The sequence below is a fragment of the Eutrigla gurnardus genome (genome assembly GCF_963514095.1).
Source record: "Eutrigla gurnardus genome assembly, chromosome: 8".
NCBI lineage: Eukaryota > Metazoa > Chordata > Actinopteri > Perciformes > Triglidae > Eutrigla > Eutrigla gurnardus.
Window position 1 is genome coordinate 24,540,665 of NC_139922.1, and position 18,954 is coordinate 24,559,618.

The 18,954-nt window shown below is 43.7% G+C and overlaps 3 protein-coding genes across 6 annotated transcripts in view; 2 read left to right on the forward strand and 1 right to left on the reverse strand.

Moving 5' to 3' along the window:
* Positions 1-815: 815 nt before the first annotated feature.
* pim2 (Pim-2 proto-oncogene, serine/threonine kinase) lies at positions 816-4,900 on the forward strand. The gene is made up of 7 exons (XM_084014963.1): positions 816-1,026; positions 1,687-1,787; positions 1,893-1,943; positions 2,644-2,852; positions 2,947-3,116; positions 3,195-3,371; positions 3,470-4,900. The coding sequence occupies exons 1-7, from the start codon at positions 984-986 to the stop codon at positions 3,637-3,639; spliced, it is 921 nt and encodes a 306-aa protein (XP_083871089.1). The 5' UTR covers positions 816-983; the 3' UTR covers positions 3,640-4,900.
* A 581-nt stretch (positions 4,901-5,481) lies between these two features.
* Positions 5,482-13,809, forward strand: slc35a2 (solute carrier family 35 member 2). Of its 4 annotated transcripts, none has more exons than XR_014597571.1 (6): positions 5,482-5,834; positions 7,373-7,558; positions 7,974-8,125; positions 8,329-8,451; positions 8,686-9,873; positions 9,948-10,089. XR_014597571.1 is itself a non-coding variant. In XM_084014956.1 (6 exons), exons 1-6 carry the CDS (start codon positions 5,768-5,770, stop codon positions 13,093-13,095), a joined length of 1,140 nt encoding a protein of 379 aa, XP_083871082.1. In that variant the 5' UTR covers positions 5,482-5,767; the 3' UTR covers positions 13,096-13,809. The 4 variants fall into 4 exon arrangements, 3 of the variants coding, with proteins under 3 accessions (XP_083871082.1, XP_083871080.1, XP_083871081.1); XM_084014956.1 differs by lacking the exon at positions 9,948-10,089 and adding an exon at positions 13,068-13,809 and having other exon boundaries at positions 8,686-9,269; XM_084014954.1 differs by having other exon boundaries at positions 8,686-9,269.
* The window catches only part of bcap31 (B cell receptor associated protein 31), a 43,108-nt gene continuing 34,397 nt past the window's right edge, over positions 10,244-18,954 (reverse strand). Inside the window, exon 6 of the mRNA XM_084014973.1 lies at positions 10,244-12,209. Within this exon, the coding sequence (XP_083871099.1) occupies positions 11,967-12,209 (243 nt within the window). The 3' untranslated portion in view covers positions 10,244-11,966. The remainder of the gene's footprint in view (positions 12,210-18,954) is intronic.

Consider the following 18,954-nt stretch of genomic DNA (forward strand, 5'->3'; position numbering starts at 1 on the left):
GAAAAAACACGTTTTCTTCCATCATTACCGACTGACTGATCGCCATGACAACAGTGAGATAAAGTTCAACATTTCACAAACCGAAACCCAAACTACTTCAACTACATTTATATACTTTTACTACAACTACTTCAAATATATTTTGATACTTTAACTACAACTACATTTAGATACTTTTACTACAACTACTTCAACTACATATACATACTTTTACTGCAACTACTTCAACTACATGTACTACAACTACTTTAACTACATTAAGACACTTTTACTACTTTGTGTGTATTAGTACTTTTACTTGTAGTGGAGTATTTTCACACCTGTATTATTACTTTTACTGCAGTAAAGGAGTAGCCTAGAGTCGTCAAATGTCTTATTTTTCTTGTAAACTCGGACACGTTTATTTTGACAGAAAAAGGAAACCTATCCCACCCAAAATGTATGCGCGTGCGTGAGAGAGGAACCGAGAGCGCGCATCACGTAAAGGGACCGTTAGTTTCTTTCAATGCCTTCAGTGTGTGCGCGCGCGCGTGTGTGTATGCGCGCGTGTCTTTTGGGGAAACCGTCCTCTGAGCGGTTTCCCGTCAACACCTTCATCTTCGTCGCTCGCCGCTTTGAATTCTACGAATTCCTTTCGCGGGATTTGAATATTCATGAGATTAAGAAAAAAAATCCGCAGCTTGAATCTGATTGGTGGGGACTGTTCAAAACATTGGGCACACGTCTTGCCCCTGATTGGCCAGCGAGGGCGGAGTGGGCGTGGTCGCACCGGGTATATACCGTGTACAGATCAAAACAGCAGCGTAGCAGGTGGATCTCCGTCAGCTCTAGGTGTTTCAACCGTTAAACGACATTTACTGCAGCTTTGCCGGAGTCGTCTTTGCGGAAATTGTGTTTGAAAGGCGGGAAGTAAGAACGCGGAGGAATTTAACCGACAGCAGGATGGAGTTTATCAGCGTCAACTGAGAGAAAACTTCCAGAAAATGTTGGAGCTTCTTCATCCAGAGGAGGACGGCGGGAAAACCGGTACGTTCATGCAACTAGTTAACTAACTCATTACACTCTAGCTGCTGCATGTTTGTATCTGCTAGTTAAGCTAGTTAACTCAAGTGTAGTCCCTTAACTCTGGTTTAACTATAGTTGAGTTAGTTAACTCTAGTTTCGCCTTCTAGTTAGTTAGTAGTTAACGGTCCACCGGTAAAAGCCCGGTTCCGTTGAGCTGCATCTGAACCGTTTTTGTGGTCACGTGATATGTATTGTTTATATTTTGCAACCAAATGTAAAAAAAATAAGAAACTCGACTTCTTAATTATTGCTGAAAACTTTGTTTGGTTTGGTTCAGTTTTAATTCTTCTCTGTTAAACAAACAAACAAACTACAGACTTACGGAAGTCCAGTGATGCCAGTAAAACACGTATATTCTACTTTTATGAGACTGGATACAAAGTGAAATAAGAGTTTTTAAGCTGTAATCCATCCTGGAGCTGGTTCCAGCTGAGACCAGACCACCACAGAGCCAGACCACTATTCAGGTTTCTACGAGGTTCCCTGGAGCTTTCAGCTGCACCTCACTGGCTTCATCAGCCTGTGAAACCTGACCCCACCACTGGCTCCGGATCAGCTGCTAGAAGTAAACACAATGAGATAATTATTCATGAGCCTGTGTTCTCCCCCCCCCTCCCACAGTGAAGGAACCGTTCTGCAGCCGGTACCGCTGTGGTTCTCTGCTCGGCAGCGGGGGTTTCGGCTCGGTGTTTTCAGGCCAGAGGCTCTCTGATGGACTGCAGGTCAGACTCCAGCCTCATTAATATTCATGTGTTCCATCAGGATAAATGATAAAGATGATCAAAAGTTTTCAAAAATGATCAGTCTTGTCCTTTTTGTCCCTCCAGGTCGCCGTCAAACAGGTTTCCAGTGACCGAGTTCAGCAGTGGGCCCGACTGGTGAGACCTTTATTCCCTTATCTGCTCGTTAATTTAATATTTTTATTTAATAGTTTGGTTTGTTAAATATTAGAAAACCCAACGTGAAGTTTTTTCATATATCAAATAAATGTTTACTGGGATGAAACGGGGGGAGAGTCGGTGCCACTGGGGGGACTGGGGGGTTGGTGGTCTGAGCTGTAGGAGGGGAAACCTTGTTGAGTGGAAACAGACGCAGGGTCGGTTCTGCCCTCTGCTGGACTGACAGGGGACTCACACCCCCTCCTTCCTGTGATGTCACGGCTCAGTAAATGACAGCAGGGGTTTCCCCCTCGATGGCGGTCTCGCTTCTTAGTCATCAGAACTTTGAGTGGAACTTCCCCAACGCATGAAAACACCTGGGAAATCCTGCAGGTGGAATTCAGGGCAGAAATAACCCTTGAGAACCAAACAGCGTTTCAGTGTGACGGATAAAAAGGCCCACATGTGGTTTCTGTTTGTATTAATGTGGTTGTTGTTTCCAGAACGTAGTTCCGTTAAATGATCATCTTAAATATGAGCTGAAACATTTAGACCGTCAGATTAATAAAAACAAATTGTTAGAAATATCATTATTATTAATATATTCTGCAGGAAGGTAAATAGTTTTAAACAAGTGTGAGAACCATAAAATGTTGTTTGTTGTCACAGTGAGAGTAAATAAATGTCTTTGATCCCTCAGCCCGGTGAGCTCGGCCCTGTTCCCATGGAGATTGCTCTGCTGCGGCGCCTGTCGGAGGTCGGAGGTCACAGGGGCGTCGTCCGCATGCTGGACTGGTTCGAGGCCGATGGGCGGGGCTTCCTGCTGGTCCTGGAGAGACCGCTGCAGTGTCAGGATCTGTTCGACTTCATCACTGAGAGAGGAGCGCTGCCAGAACGCCTCGCACTCAGGTTCTACTCTTCTGTTCTACGCTTCTGTTCTACACTGTCTGGTTCTACTCTGTCTGGTTCTGTGGCGTTAACGTTCTCCGTTCCGTCCCCTCAGGTTCTTCCATCAGATCGTGGAGGCGCTGCGGTTCCTCCAGGCCCACGGCGTGGTGCACCGGGACATCAAGGACGAGAACATCGTGGTTGACACGAGGACGCTGGACGTGAAGATCGTGGATTTTGGATCCGGAGCGCCCCTCAAAGAGACTCCATACACAGAGTTTGAAGGTGGGCAGCAGATCCTGATCTGGTTTATTGATCACCAGGAACTAGGATGGTTGCTTACTCTCCTCCTGGTCTCTTCAGGTACCCGGGTCTACAGTCCCCCGGAGTGGATCCTGTCCCAATCCTACGAAGCGGTCTCCCTGACCGTCTGGTCTCTCGGGGTCTTGCTCTTCGACATGGTTTGCGGCGACATCCCATTTGAGCGTGACCAGGAGATCGTTGGGGCCACGCCTATTTTCACCAGACGGCTCTCTAAAGGTGAGCAGAGCCCACCCCTCTCCTTCCTGTGCAATCTGATTGGCTGGAGTGAGAGTTGAGCACTTTAACGACAACCTGCTGTCTGATTTTCTTCACAGAATGCCAGTCTCTGATTCGCTGGTGCCTGTCTTACTGTCCCAAGGAGCGTCCCACTCTGGAGGAGATCCTGTCTCACCCCTGGATGGAGGGAGGAGAGGAGGAGGAGGAGGAAGGGGGAGACCTGCAGGAGGTCCACAGCTCTCTGCCCAGCCAGTCCCTTTTAATGTAACCCTGAACCTACAGGGCTCTGGACTCAGAATGAACATAACACTGAACATACAGGGATCTGGACTCAGAATGAACATAACACTGAACCTACAGGGCTCTGGACTCTGGATGAAAATCACACTGGATGTTAAAGGATCACAGAGAAAAGTATTTATTTCTTTTCTTTATGTTTATGTTTTTATTTCTGTCTTCATGTGGAAGCAGCCGGTTTGGCAGAACTACTTCCTGTTAATTTATTTATTAGCGGGTATTTATTTAGTCAGAGAACAAACGCCATAAATTAACCTTTATTTTAGCAGACATGATCTTCAGCTCCAGGGGGTTCAGCTTCGGGTCTGGGTCCAGGATGGGGGTTAGTGTAAATGGTTTCTTATTATTTATCGTTCACCGAGGTATCAACACAGCTGTCCATACGAGACGAGACGTTCTCCACTTGTCGACACATAGAACTGGGTTCTTCATGAGGAGGTGAAGGAACCGACGGTTCCACCAAAACAAATGGACAAGAAGGTTAAATGACATTGAAGATGTTCTTCAGTTGGTTCAGTTTACTAGAACATCAGGAAACAGGAAGTTCATTTCACAAATGTTTTCCTGTGTGACGTCACTGTTAGGCAGTGACACGTTGATGTTTGGATGTGATGTCACTGTAAATACTTGTGTATTATTGACTGGTTTTATCAAAGGGGCTCGCTGGTCACTTGTTTCTGTTTATTTACATTAAATAAGAATTTATGTACTGAAAGAAGAAGAAAAAGGTCCCATGATTGAATAAAACAGATCTTTGGGGAGAGAGAGAGAGAGAGAGAGAGAGAGAGAGAGAGAGAGAGAGAGAGAGAGAGAGAGAGAGAGAGAGAGAGAGAGAGAGAGAGAGAGAGAGAGAGAGAGAGAGAGAGAGAGAGAGAGAGAGAGAGAGAGAGAACATCAGCAGCGAATAGGATTCCTCCGTCTTCAACCTGCAGGAGAACAAGGAAGTGATTGTTGTCAGCGGGATGGAAGAGGTCTCACTCTGACTGTTTATTCAGGGATCCTTCATGATAAACACGTGAACTGATTTAAACACGTGTCCGTCCTCGGTTTATGTCACCGTTTTAACTGACAGTAACACGTTATTATTCTTAAAAGCACATTTTCCTCCTTCGAATCTTTTTTATTTGTATTTTTTTAAAGTTGTGGTTAGTGTCTTGTTCTATCTTAAAATATCCAACACAAAGTAATCAGTGTTGTCATGAGTAATACAAAATAAAAGTTTTTAGATTGCATATCTATGCATGTTGAGAGGGTGTTTAATATTTCATAAAACTCGATTTCCTGGTCTTGATTATCTTTTTTTGTTCCATAAATATATTTGGTAAAGTGAGATTTACTATTTAAGATAACTTTAGAAACTTATTACAACATATAATATATTTAATAATAAAATGTAATGATATTAAATCAATTATATCTATATTACACAATATGACATATTATATATACACATTATATAAAACGTATATTATAGTATATTAAATAATGTAATGTATATTAAATTGAATTATACATATTTTATTAAGTTACATGAGATATTACATGACATAACAATGATATACTATATTTAATAATATAATGTAATTTATATTAAAGTATATCTATTATATTTCATAACATGACATATTACATTACATTGTATCATATACAATTATATACTATATTAAATAATATAGTGTAATTAATATCATATTATATTGCATGACATGATATATTACATTATATAAAAATGATATACTATATTAATTATTACATTACATTATGTCATATTCCCCTCAGAGTGGTACCGCCTGTTTCCTCCTATCTTTGCAGCAGCAGCTCCACTTCCTGAACACCTCAGCTCCTCCACAGTGTTTTCATCCCGATGGTCCCGGATCTTCCTCCGCGGGCTCCTCTCACCTCAGGTCCGGCTTTATTATCGGTCTGACGGCCCGTCTTCCTCCCGCCTCGTTAACCCGAACAGCAAACCCGGAGGTCGGCGCTCCGGTTTTGGGGTCTGAAACTCGAGAAACGCGTCGCTAGCTGGGGAGGCTAGCGGAGCGTTAGCCGAGCAGCGCGGGGCGAAGGCTCGGTCCGGTCGGCGGGGCAGAGGGTGCAGCATGGCCGCGGGGAGCCACAGCCAGGCGGCGGCGGAGGAGAAGGGAGCGAGCCGGAGTCAGAGTGAAGGTGAGCCCGGGGGGGTTAACTTCACACGGCCCGGGTGGCTCTAAAACTGGGCTTACTGGGCTGCTCTCTGATGGGAGCGCTGGTGAGCAATAATCATCAGCAAATATTTATTCCTTTAAGTTTAAAGTAATGAAGTATTTACTCACAGGTACGATAAAGGCTAGGTAGCTAATAAGCAGCTCAACTTTATGGAGGGTTATTATATATACAGATAACCAGTAAAGTTAACTAGTGAGACGGCTGACACATGATTAAACATCAGTCCAGGTGTTTAATAGAGATAGTTTCGTCATTTTAATTTAAACTACCGGTAGCTACATTAGCGTGCTTTATCTCCGGGGGAGGCTAACGTTGCTGGTTACCGGTCTGAAACTATTTAACGTGGAGCTCACTGACCCGTCGGTGACGGTGCTGCTGGAGTGGACGGAGGTCCACGGCTAATGCTAACAGGCTGCTAACAGCATACTAAACGGGAATAGTCCCAGGTGTGTTAATGAGCCATCAAGGGGGGGGACGGGGGGGGACTGGTGACGTGGCTGTTTGGTAAAGGTGTGGTTACACACACACACACACACACACACACACACACACACACACACACACACACACACACACACAGTCTTTCACTACAGTAAAACTACTTACCGGTATACACACTGAGGAAATACTCCACCACAAGTAAAAGCACTAATACACACTGAGGAAATACTCCACTACAAGTAAAAGTACTAATACACACTGAGGAAATACTCCACTACAAGTAAAAGTACTAATGCACACTGATGAAATACTCCACTACAAGTAAAAGTACTAATGCACACTGAGGAAATACTCCACTACAAGTAAAAGTACTAATACACACTGACATTCTTCTGCTGCTGGACCCGTCTGCTTCAGGGTTCCTCAAGAGGTTATTAGAGTTCCTGTTGCCCGTCTGTCTGCTCCAACCCGTCTGTCTGCTCCAACACGTCTGTCCGCTCCAACAAGGTGTTTCTCTCTCTGGATGTTTTCTTGATGGATAGAAAGACACTCTAGAAGACAGGAGGTGGACTCTAGAAACAGGAGGTTTACTCTAGAAACAGGAGGTTTACTCTAGAGACAGGAGGTGGACTCTAGAAACAGGAGGTTTACTCTAGAAACAGGAGGTTTACTCTAGAGACAGGAGGTGGACTCTAGAAACAGGAGGTTTACTCTAGAAACAGGAGGTTTACTCTAGAGACAGGAGGGGGACTCTAGAAACAGGAGGTTTACTCTAGAGACAGGAGGTTGACTCTAGAAACAGGAGGTTTACTCTAGAGACAGGAGGTTTACTCTAGAGACAGGAGGGGGACTCTAGAAACAGGAGGTTTACTCTAGAGACAGGAGGTTTACTCTAGAGACAGGAGGTTGACTCTAGAAACAGGAGGTTTACTCTAGAGACAGGAGGTTTACTCTAGAGACAGGAGGGGGACTCTAGAAGACAGGAGGGGGACTCTAGAAGACAGGAGGTGGACTCTAGAGACAGGAAGTGGTCTCTGATGGGTGTTCTGGTCTCCCAGCAGTCAACAGGAGGTTGAAGTACATCAGCCTGGCGGTCCTCGTGGTCCAGAATGCATCACTCATCCTCAGCATCCGGTACGTCCGCACGTTGCCAGGCGACCGCTTCTTCACAACGTCGGCCGTGGTCATGGCAGAGATCCTGAAGGTCGTGACCTGTCTGCTCATCATCCTGCTGCAGAAGAGACGTGAGTGGATCCCGTTCTGCTTCACAGGAAGTCTGAGACCGGCTGTTTGAGACCATGAAGGATCAACTGATGATAACTAAATTAACTAACTTTATAACTGTCTTGCCTTCTCTGTCTCTCTGTCTGTCTGTCTGTATGTCTCTCTGTCTGTTTGTCTCTCTGTGTCTGTCTGTCTCTCTCTGTGTCTGTCTGTCTCTCTGTGTCTGTCTGTCTGTTTGTCTGTCTCTCTCTGTCTGTCTGTCTCTCTCTCTCTGTCTGTCTGTCTCTCTCTCTCTGTCTGTCTGTCTATATGTCTCTCTGTCTGTCTGTCTCTCTGTCTGTCTGTATGTCTCTCTGTTTGTCTCTCTCTCTGTCTATCTGTCTGTCTCTCTCACTCTCTTTGTGTCTCTCTCTGTCTGTCTGTCTGTCTGTCCAGTAAATGTTAGAGAGACAGCGTTCCTCCTGGTGGACTCGATCCTGGTCCAGTACCGAGACACCCTGAAGCTGGCAGTCCCGTCCCTCATCTACACGCTGCAGAACAACCTGCAGTACGTCGCCATCTCCAACCTGCCAGCCGCCACCTTCCAGGTGAGAAGGCCCCGCCCCCGACTTCCTGTCTGATAGACAGGAGGATGCAGTGACTGTGTTGGGAACTAGTTTGAGTGGCGGATGAATCCACTTCAGCTTGACCCACGACGACCCCAGGTCCCTCGTCTCAGCGAGTCTCTGCCCTCAGCGAGTCTCTGGTCTCAGGAGTCTCTGGTCTCAGGAGTCTCTGTGTGTCCCCCCAGGTGACGTACCAGCTGAAGATCCTCACCACCGCTCTGTTCAGTGTCCTGATGCTGAGGAAGTCCCTGTCCCGGGTCCAGTGGGTCTCTTTGCTGCTGCTGTTTGCTGGAGTCGCGATCGTGCAGGTACAAGGCCCCGCCTCCTCTCTGGTGCTAAGCCCCACCTCCTCTGTGGTGCATTAGAGGCCCCGCCCTCGTTCCTGGTCTGGTAATGTTCCAGTCTGCTGGTTTGGTCTTTGGTTTAGTATCAAACTGGTTTGGTTTTTAAAGCGGCTCATCACCACTGATTGATGATTGAAGACTGATTGACTGACTGATTGATGACTGATTGATCCTGGTTATTGATCATGTCCCTCTCAGGTGCAGCAGGAGGGGAAGAAGGAGTCGGTGTCAGACAGCTCCTCCCAGAACTACACAGTGGGTCTGGTTGCCGTGGTGATCAGCTGCCTGTCGTCGGGCTTTGCCGGCGTCTACTTCGAGAAGATCCTGAAGGGCAGCTCGGCGTCCGTCTGGATGAGGAACGTGCAGCTGGGCATCTTCGGCATCGCGCTCGGCATGCTGGGACTCTGGTGGCAGGACGGCGCCGCCATCGCTGAGCACGGCTTCCTGTTCGGCTACACCGGCATGGTGTGGTGTGTGATCTTCAACCAGGCGTTCGGCGGGCTGCTGGTCGCCGTGGTGGTGAAGTACGCTGACAACATCCTGAAGGGCTTCGCCACCTCCTTCTCCATCATCGTCTCCACGGTGACCTCCGTCTACCTGTTCGGCTTCCACGTGGACCTCCTATTCACGGCGGGGGCGGGGCTCGTCATCGGCGCGGTCTACATGTACAGCCTCCCCAAGGCGGCTGGTGCCTCCTCCTCCTCCCCGAGCTCCTCCTCCTCGGCGTCATCGGGGTCGCCGAGGACGGACGGAGGCGCCGAGTTGGAGGCGTTTCTGCCAAAGTCAGTGCTGGTGAAGTGACTCCCTCTCCCTGTCTGCACCTCCTCCTGACCTCCTCCTCATTCTGACCTCCTCCTGAACTCCAAACATCCTCCTGAACTTTGACCTCCTCCAAACCTCCTCCTGACCTCTGACCTCCTCCTGACTCTGACCTCCTCCAAACCTCCTCCCGACTCTGACCTCCTCCCGACATCTGACCTCCTCCTGACATCTGACCTCCTCTCATCCTCCTGCTTACCTCCATCTGAGCTCCTCCTCGCCTCTTTCCTCCCTCCAAAGGAGGACAGGACCTCCTTGTGACCTCCTCTTCTCCTCCCCTCAGCTCAGCCTCTAAGAGCAGCTGCTGACTCTGAAAGAGGAGGAGACTCTTTATTTTCCTCCTCGTCAATTTAAAACTTCTCCTCCTGGCTCCGTCTCTGCTCTCCATCACAGCCTCCTGAACTCCAAACCAACACCTCCTTCTTGCCTCCTTTTTCCTCCTCGTGTGATGAAAAAGGAGAAGTTGATGAGCTGAAAACTAACATTGGGTTTGTGAAGAAGAGGAGAGCTGAGACTCACTGTTCTGCTCCTCTGCTGTAAATCTGACCATGCTCCTTCTAGGAGGAGGTGAGGAGGACGACAGGTTTGGTTTTAACTGCTCTTCCTCCCTGAACACTAACCTCCTCTCTCCTCCTCCTCAGAGCTGAAGGAGGCGCCGCGTCTCCTCCGTCCTGATCTCAGACTAATGGCTCAAAGCACAACAGGAGGAGGAGCAGGAGCATCTGTCTGTCTTTTTCCTGTCTCGCCCTCTTTGCCTTAAAACGTTACTAACTGAATGAAAAGAGGAGAAGCCTTACGCTGATCATTGATCTTTCTATATTGATTGTAAATTGATTCTATATTGATGGTAAATTGATTCTATATTGGTTACATATTGATTGATTGATTGATTGATTATTGTTGTATCTACTGGAGGAGTTTATTATTTTATTGTTTCTGAGTCCAGAACTTCAGTCCGTCGTTCATAAATCACATTGATTCTCATCGTTTATGGGTTTAATACTCATCGGGGATTTCACTCATCGATTGGTATTCATGGATTAATATTCATTGATTAGTATTCATCCTCACAGATTAATAAGCGGCTCATTTAGGGAAATATTTCAGATCCACAAAAACAAGTTCAAAAGATGCCGGCGTTTCTGTCGTTCCTCTCTGGTGGTCTCAACTGGTCTGGCCTGGTCTGGTCTGGTCTGGTCTGGTCTGGTCTGGTCTGGTCTGGTCTTGTCTTAACTTTTCTCTGGTGACTTCGGGGTTTGAGTCTGGTTTGTTTCTGATGAGACATGAAGATGAAAACTGATGGTGATGTTTTCATCGGTTGAATCTCTTTATCAGTTTAACTTGATGTCTGTCTTTTGATGGTGATTGATTATTGATTAGCTGGGTTTGTGTTCGGACGCTGTCCTCAGATCAGCGGTCGAGAGGACGCTGTATTGTTTACGTTGCTGTTTCACTTTGGGAGGAAAGTTTCTGTTTCTGTCTCCAGATCAGCTGACCTGGTGAACAGCTGATCTGCATCCAAACCAGCAGAGTTGAATGTGAGGAACATGAAGATTCCTCCTTCAGCTTCTGCAGATCAATAAACGTGATCAGAAACACTAAACTTTCAAGCCCAAAGTACAAAAAGATATGTTTTTATGGGAATCAAAAAGAGAAGAAAGATCTGAGTTTTTGTTATTTTCTGTCGTTTGGGAACTCTGACTTTATATAAATATTAATATATGAGTACTTTTTATTTAATGGTGGATTAAAGGGTTTTTATTTTCGGGTGGAGAAACAAAAACACAATCTGTTTTGTTTTTTTTACAGCGGGATGACTTTTTTCTGTGGATCATAATGATCTGGTTGATAATAACCAGATTATTGATGAGGTCTGGAGACGATTACGGGAACAAATACATTAATGTTTTCCGTCTGTGAGTCTTGAGGAAAACATAATAAACTGATATTATTGAATAAATATTAGTAATAATCCTGAGGAAAACAGAACATCCAACATGATACAGAAATATTTATTAATCTGCAGAATCTATGGATTATATAAAATAATCTTCTAAAATGCATATTTATTATTATTATCTTGTAATTAGATGACAATTATTTGTTTTATATTTGCTTTGCAAAGAGATTTTAATTTTTGTTTTTCAAAAACAAACAAAAAATAATTTGAAGTTGAAGCTTTTAAATTTGTGCCAAACATCATCATCCATAAATGTTGTGGAGCGCCGCCTGCTGGCCGTCCATCACACGTCAGGCTGTTACTGGTCCCTGATTGGACGCTGCAGGTGGAAAACCGTCCTATAGGATCGCTTCGTCTGAACTGGAAGTCTGTTTGTCTCTGCTGAGCCGCTGATTGCTGAAGTGTTGACTTGTTGACTTGCAGACTTGTTGACTTGCAGACTTGTTCACTTGCAGACTTGTTGACTTGTAGACTTGCTGACTTATTGACTTGCTGACTTGTTCACTTGTAGACTTGCTGACTTGTTAACTTGCGGTCTTGTTCACTTGTTGACTTAAAGACTTGTTCACTTGTAGACTTGTTGACTTGCTTACTTGTTGAGTTGCTGACTTGTTCACTTGTAGACTGCTGACTTATAGACTTGCTGACCTGTTGACTTGTTCACTTGTTGATTTGTAGACTTGTTGACCTGTTCACTTATTCAGTCGTAGACTTGCAGACTTGTAGACTTGCTGACTTGTTGATTTGTAGACTTGCTGACTTGTTGATTTGTAGACTTGCTGACTTGTAGACTTGATGAATTCCTGACTTGCTGACTTGTTGACTTGCCTACTTGTTGACTTGCTGACTTGTTGACTTGCCTACTTGTTGACTTGTATCGATGCCTCTGAACCTGTAAATACTTTGATATAAACTGGGACTTGAACTCAACATTCTGGAGTTTCTCTTCATTTGGACCCTAATAAGTCAAAATGTTTAATTTATTTGTTTCAATCAAATAAATTCAGAATATTTAGACGTCCTATATACACATATTTATTAATTACATATATTTATATAAAAATATAAAAAATTATATGTATGTAATGTATAATATATATATATATATATATATATATATATATATATATATATATATATATATATATATATATAATGTTACCGGTATGTATCATTATATAGATTATTCATATATATAATATATATGTATGTGTGTATATTATATTATATATATATTCATTATATTTATAATAATTAAACCCATTGGTAGACATGAAGATGATCAGCAGCCTCTAGTATCATATTAATGATAACAAACGTTTGTTTCAACATAAAAAGTCCATTTAAATACATTTTATAATAAAAATGTTTAACATATCAAATAGATTTTCATACTCGGTTGTTTCTTGTTTTATTAACGTTTACATTATTAATATTAATCCTGTTTGTCTGCCGTCCTACTGATAATAAACTTTATTTTATTGGATAAACTTCATTAAAGCCAGTGAAAATATGAAAATCTGTATTTTTATATTTTTCTGTTTTTTCTCTTTTTCTTTTCTGACTAATATTACTACATACTAAAATTAAAATGTATTTATTTAGTTTCTGACCACGACAAAGTTTAACCTCTTCCTCTCCTTCTCCTCCTCCTCCTCCTCCTCCACCTCCTCCTCTCCTCCTCTTTCTCTCCCCTCCTCCCCCCTCTTCTTCTTCCTCTTTTCTTCTACTCCTCTTCTTCCTCTCCTCTCCTCCTCTTCCAATCCTCCCCCCTCTTCCTCTCCTCCTCTTCCTCCTGCAGGTCTGCAGGTAAACAGAAAGGATCCTGAGATGTCTGCTGCCTTCGTCTTTCCTCTTCGGTCCCAATGTAGTAGTTTAATTACTATGTTCTACTGACGAAGTAGTAATATGGACTACTTAAGTATTAGTAATATCTACTACTGAAGTAGTATTATTAAAGTACTGCAATATAATAATTAGTAGTAGTATTTCAGTATTTACATTAATAACAGAATAGAATAGAACATCTAATTAATTAAAAAATAAATTACCCATTTCTTTTCTAGAATTAACATTTTGTAGTAAAAACATTTAACTGTGAACTTTTATTAAGTAAATTAAATTATGAGAGTTTATGATTTAAACTGACAATCTTTAATTCAAGTAAAAATAAAATTACCAGAACTGAAGACTAAGACATTGTGAATATTAGCAACTAAGTATTTACCAAATCAAAATGATGAGATTTACCAAAAAGTATTTCTAGTGTTTTAAATTTATTTAATTTGTCTGTTTTCATTTTATTGTATTTTCTTGTTTTTATTTTTACGTGTTATACATTTCAAAATAAAAGCGCCATATTTAAGTTGTTTCACAGTAAAGTGCCTCAGATGTTTGTGACGCTTCCATTTAATTTCCAATTAAGCTAAAGTGAGCTTTTATTTTGAAGGTTTACAGTTTGTCTTTCCTCCTCGGTGCCTTCAAGTCTGCTGTGAACTTTGAAACCTTTTCATGAAAAAAATTAAAGTGGAATTTCTCTCTGATGCAGTCTGAACGTTTGATTTTTGGGTGAAAATTGCCCTTAAAACAACTGTATTCATTATATTTATATTATATTATATATTGTCTGTAAAACGTTATGAAATCTTCACTGGTCCTGGACCAGGAGGAACCCAGGACCCACTGGACCAGGAGGAATCTAGGACCCATTGGACCAGGAGGAACCCGGTTATTCTGTGATGATAAACGCATCATAATAATTGTATTGATTTATTCTGTTTAGTTGTGATCATATTTATATAATATGATCCGGATCTCACGGGTGTTTTTGTTAATCCCGTTTCTTCTCGTTGATTCCACTGTGGTTGCTGTGGGTTGCAGTTCGCCGTCGAGCCAGCAGAGGGAGACACAGACCGGTCAGAACAGAAGCAGCAGGCGAACACGGATCTTTTTATGAGATGGAAACGTTTCAGTCGCCAGAATGAGACCGGAAAACTCCTGGAACTGAACTGCACGACAATACACAAAGGGAAACAACGAGCTTGCCAGGTATTAGTCAGCACCATCCACACAGTGCCAAGCCCTCCCGTCTCTAGCAGGTGTTAGTCAGTGTCCGCCTGTATTTTCTGTGTCACATGATGTCGAAGATCGGGCACGGGTTCCTTATGTGTGGAGTTTGCATGTTCTCCCCGTGTAAGCGTGGGTTCTCTCCGGGTTCTCCGGCTTCCTCCCACAGTCCAGAGACATGGAGGATGGGGATAGGTTCATTGATGACTCTAAATGTCCCGTAGGTGTGAATGGTTGTCTGTCTCTACATGTCAGCCCTGTGATAGACTGGTTACCTGTCTGTCTCTACATGTCAGCCCTGTGATAGACTGGTTACCTGTCTGCCTCTCCATGTCTCCCTGTGATAGACTAGTTACCTGTCTGTCTCTACATGTCTCCCTGTGATAGTCTGGTTACCTGTCTGTCTGTAGTGTGTGTTGGTGTGTGATGGTAGTGTTTTTCCTCTCAGTGTGTGTCGTCTCCATGACGATGGTTGAAAGTGTTTGGCTGCACTGAGCCGGTTTTGAGATGTGTGTGAAGAGTTGTGTAGTTTGGAGTGAGTTCTGCAGCTGATGTGATGTTTACTGACGTGTACGGTGAGTGTTCGAGTTTTGGAGCTGCAGTTGTGCCCGCCATCGTTTAGCAATCTAAAAAAACTGTAATCAAGTTCCCATCCTTGCTGCTACTGAACCAAGGAAGATGATGGGACATTGAGTCCTCCACTGTGTTTTGAATGTTGTAGTTTTCAGTGTTGTGTCGAGGTTGTGTGTGATCATGGGAAAAATGTGTTCTGGAGTTGTTTGGCTCGTTTGAGATGACCATGCAATGCATGCTGGGAAGATTGGGCAACATTGTAATCGGAAATGTTGTTGGCAATGTCATCAGTAATGTCATCGGTAATGTCATCACTAACGGCAAGTTGCGCAGCAATGCCAAACTAGTCCGACGAGCGGTATACAGTTTCCTTGGAATATTATGCTAAGCGAATGAGTGAACTTGAATGGTAACTACGGCAACGGCTAAAATGACACACCTGAAGCCACTCCTGTGCTTATCCTGTATTCGGGGGGGGGGGGGGGGGGCTGCATTTTACTCCGAACCATCACTTTAATACAAACATAGAATGATAATACAAATGAATGTCTTCCTGTACATGGGATGTCATTCATTTATTTCCACATGTTGCCTGTGTGTGTGTGTGTGTGTGTGTGTATATATATATATATATATATATATATATATATATATATATATATATATAAATATATATCCTCTTGGTTTGGTTTGCTGCTGTGTTGCACTCTGTCTGCAACTAAGAAGGCAAATGCTGCGAGAGCCGCCATAGTCAGGTTCAGGCCCGGAGTGGCTAATCGGGAGGACCGGGACAATTCCCGGTGGGCCGGTCTGACTTTTGGGCCGCGAGGGCCGGTGTTCAATTATTATTTTTATTTATTTTGTGCCGGTGTTCAGTCATGGCACTGAGTGGAGTGGGTATCACGTGTATGCTGTTACCGCTGTCGCTGGTCATATCAGGGAGCTGGCGGTCTGTTAGATCATGCCAATGAAACTGGGACGCGGACGCAGGTTAAGGGCACGCCCACCAACAAGAAACAGACGCAGACGCAGCCTGACGTAACGTACGTTTCGTGCACTAGTCCGCACACTTCAGTGGTGTTTGCCTAGCTCCAACCACAAATGTACAAGGAAAATAATAACCCAAAATGGAAAATAAAAAGAGCAAGGGTGGCGCAGAAAAAGCGAGGATTAAAAAGAGAAAAGCCCTGGAGACAGATGCAGCCAAATGTGCAAAAATCGGCAGCTTTTTCATTCAAACGTGCTCGCGGTCTGAAACGACCAATGAAGACGATGAAACGGGTAAGACAAGATAATGAACAAAATGCAACTTTACCTGCACCGTTCAAGTGAATTAATTAGCCTATCAAGTCAAAGAATTGCGTAGCGTTGTAACTAGGGATGCACCGAATTTTCGGCCACCGAAAATCTTTGGCCGAAAATGGTCCAAAAGCGCATTTTCGGTTCTCGGCCGAAATACTTTTTATCACCGAAACAACAAAAAAGCGCGGCCAGCACACGCTTGTCTGGATAAGCGCTAATATGTCTGCGGTGTGGACGTTTTTCAATGATTCTGAGAAAGACCCACGTATAGCGATTTGTAAACATTGCAATGCCTTGATTTTAATGAAGTTAGTACACAGTCATAGCCATATGCAATGGTACTAGGGTTGCCGCGCTGTGGACATTTTCACACCGAGTAATACACTCGTGTCAACACCGGTATTACCGAGTTTAAACTTTGAAACTTTTGAAATTTGAACTTTTATAATTTGTTGAAAAGGATGTTGTGTTGCAAAGAATAATGGTGGAGATGTGCACTCATGTTGAAATAAATCCCCATTGTGAAGCAACCATTACTTCCACTGAATTGGAATTATTTTAGAAAAAATACACGGAATTACAAGGCTTTAGAGAACAGTGCGCTATTGTATGCTTAACATGTAAAGTTATAATTACATTATTTTAATATAATAGGTCGTGATCTAAAGTGGGCCGGTCTGAGGTATGAAACTCCAGGGCTGAAAATGAGTCCCACTCCGGCCCTGGTCAGGTTGACTTTGTTGTCCGACTACAGTCTCTTTTAGAGCCCGCCCCCTCAGAAACCTGCCGCTCTCGTCGGAGTGATAAGTCAAGTCAAGTCTAAGCCAAGACCATCCTGAACAAGGCTCATGACTCCGTCCAGTTCTTTAGAAATGTTTTTTATGCGTGTGCATATTAGTTGCAGCCCTCAAAACATTTCCCAGAAAGCTTCCTATTCATCTCCAGGTATTAGATTGGGCAACATTGTAATCGGAAATGTTGTTGGCAATGTCATCAGTAATGTCATGAGTAATGTAATCAGCAACGGCAACGTGCGCAGCAATGCCAAACTGGTCCGACTAGCGGTATACAGTTTCCTTGGAATATTATGCTAAGCGGTAACTACGGCAACGGCTAAAATGACACACCTGAAGCCACTCCTGTGCTTATCCTGTATTCGGGGCGGGGGGGGGGGGGCTGGAGCCGATCCCAGCTGTCATTGGGCGAAGGCGATTCAATATTCAATATTCAATGGAGTAAAAAGAAAACAAACACTTTTGATATTCACCATATTGACACGTTTACACTTCCTTACCTTTTTACCCAGAATGCATTGTAAATGCTAAGCACACACCCAACTTCATGACAATAGGGTATTCGCCTTGATGTAGCCGCCTGCAGCGCGCTACCTAGCGTGATGTATTGTGGGTTGAAAGCGATGCATGATGGCTAGAATTGTGTCCGACTTAGCAGCCGACTGCAAAGACGTCACAGGGTTGCGACCATATCACGTGACCCAAAACATCGCGGGAGCAAGTCTTTAAGAGCCGCTCCTTGCAGCGCTTGGCAGCGCGGTCTACGGCGGCTGCAACCGGCTTGTCCACACCTCCGCTACAGCGGAATGGTTCTCTATTGGCTAAAAGTTCAATGACGTGTGTTCAGGTCCTTGTCCAGGTCACCTTGTGGTGAAATGATTTTGGTCGCTTTGATCTCATGGCTTGATCTAAAGTTCTGTGCATTGTGTTGTGAGTAGGCCTATTTATATGATGTGAGGTCTGGTTAAAGTGATGGTTCGGAGTAAAATGCACCCTAGGTCATTTCCACCATGACATCCAGCCAAATACCCCCTCAGAAGCATTTTTAGCGATGGTCAGCATTGGTCAAGATAGGGCTATCAGCCGAATGGCTTAGTACTAGCGCCATGGTACAGTGTGTATATCCCGATACTCACAAAACAAGGCATTTAAAAGTTTGTAAGTACACCAGGAGTTTATTTAAAAGAACACTTGTCAACACTAAAAATTCAGGGAAACTTTTTCATACTCTCGTGTGAAACTCGCGTCACGGCATCGGCGGGGTAAACACGGAAGTGGCGTCTACGCTGCGGTAACATTAGCAGCCGAGGATAGAAGCTTTCAAAAGTGTTCTTTTAAATAAACTCCTGGTGTACTTACAAACTTTCAAATGCCTCGTTTTGTGTACTACTGCAGACGTTTGGTAACATTCCATGCATTATTAGTGGGGTAATTTACCAGATAATCAAGATGTGCCATTAGCGCCAGTACTAAGCCATTCGGCTGATAGCCCTATCTTGACCAATGCTGACCATCACTAAAAATGCTTCTGAGGGGGTGTTTGGCTGGATGTCATGGTGGAAATGACCTAGGGTGCATTTTACTCGGAACCATCACTTTAATACAAACATAGAATGATAATACAAATGAATGTCTTCCTGTACATGGGATGTCATTCATTTATTTCCACATGTTGCCTGTGTGTGTGTGTGTGTGTGTGTGTATATATATATATATATATATATATATATATATATATATATATATATATATATATATCCTCTTGGTTTGGTTTGCTGCTGTGTTCCACTCTGTCTGCAACTAAGAAGGCAAATGCCGCGAGAGCCGCCATAGTCAGGTTGACTTTGTTGTCCGACTACAGTCTCTTTTAGAGCCCGCCCCCTCAGAAACCTGCAGCTCTCCTCTGAGTGATAAGTCAAGTCGAGTCTAAGCCAAGACCATCCTGAACAAGGC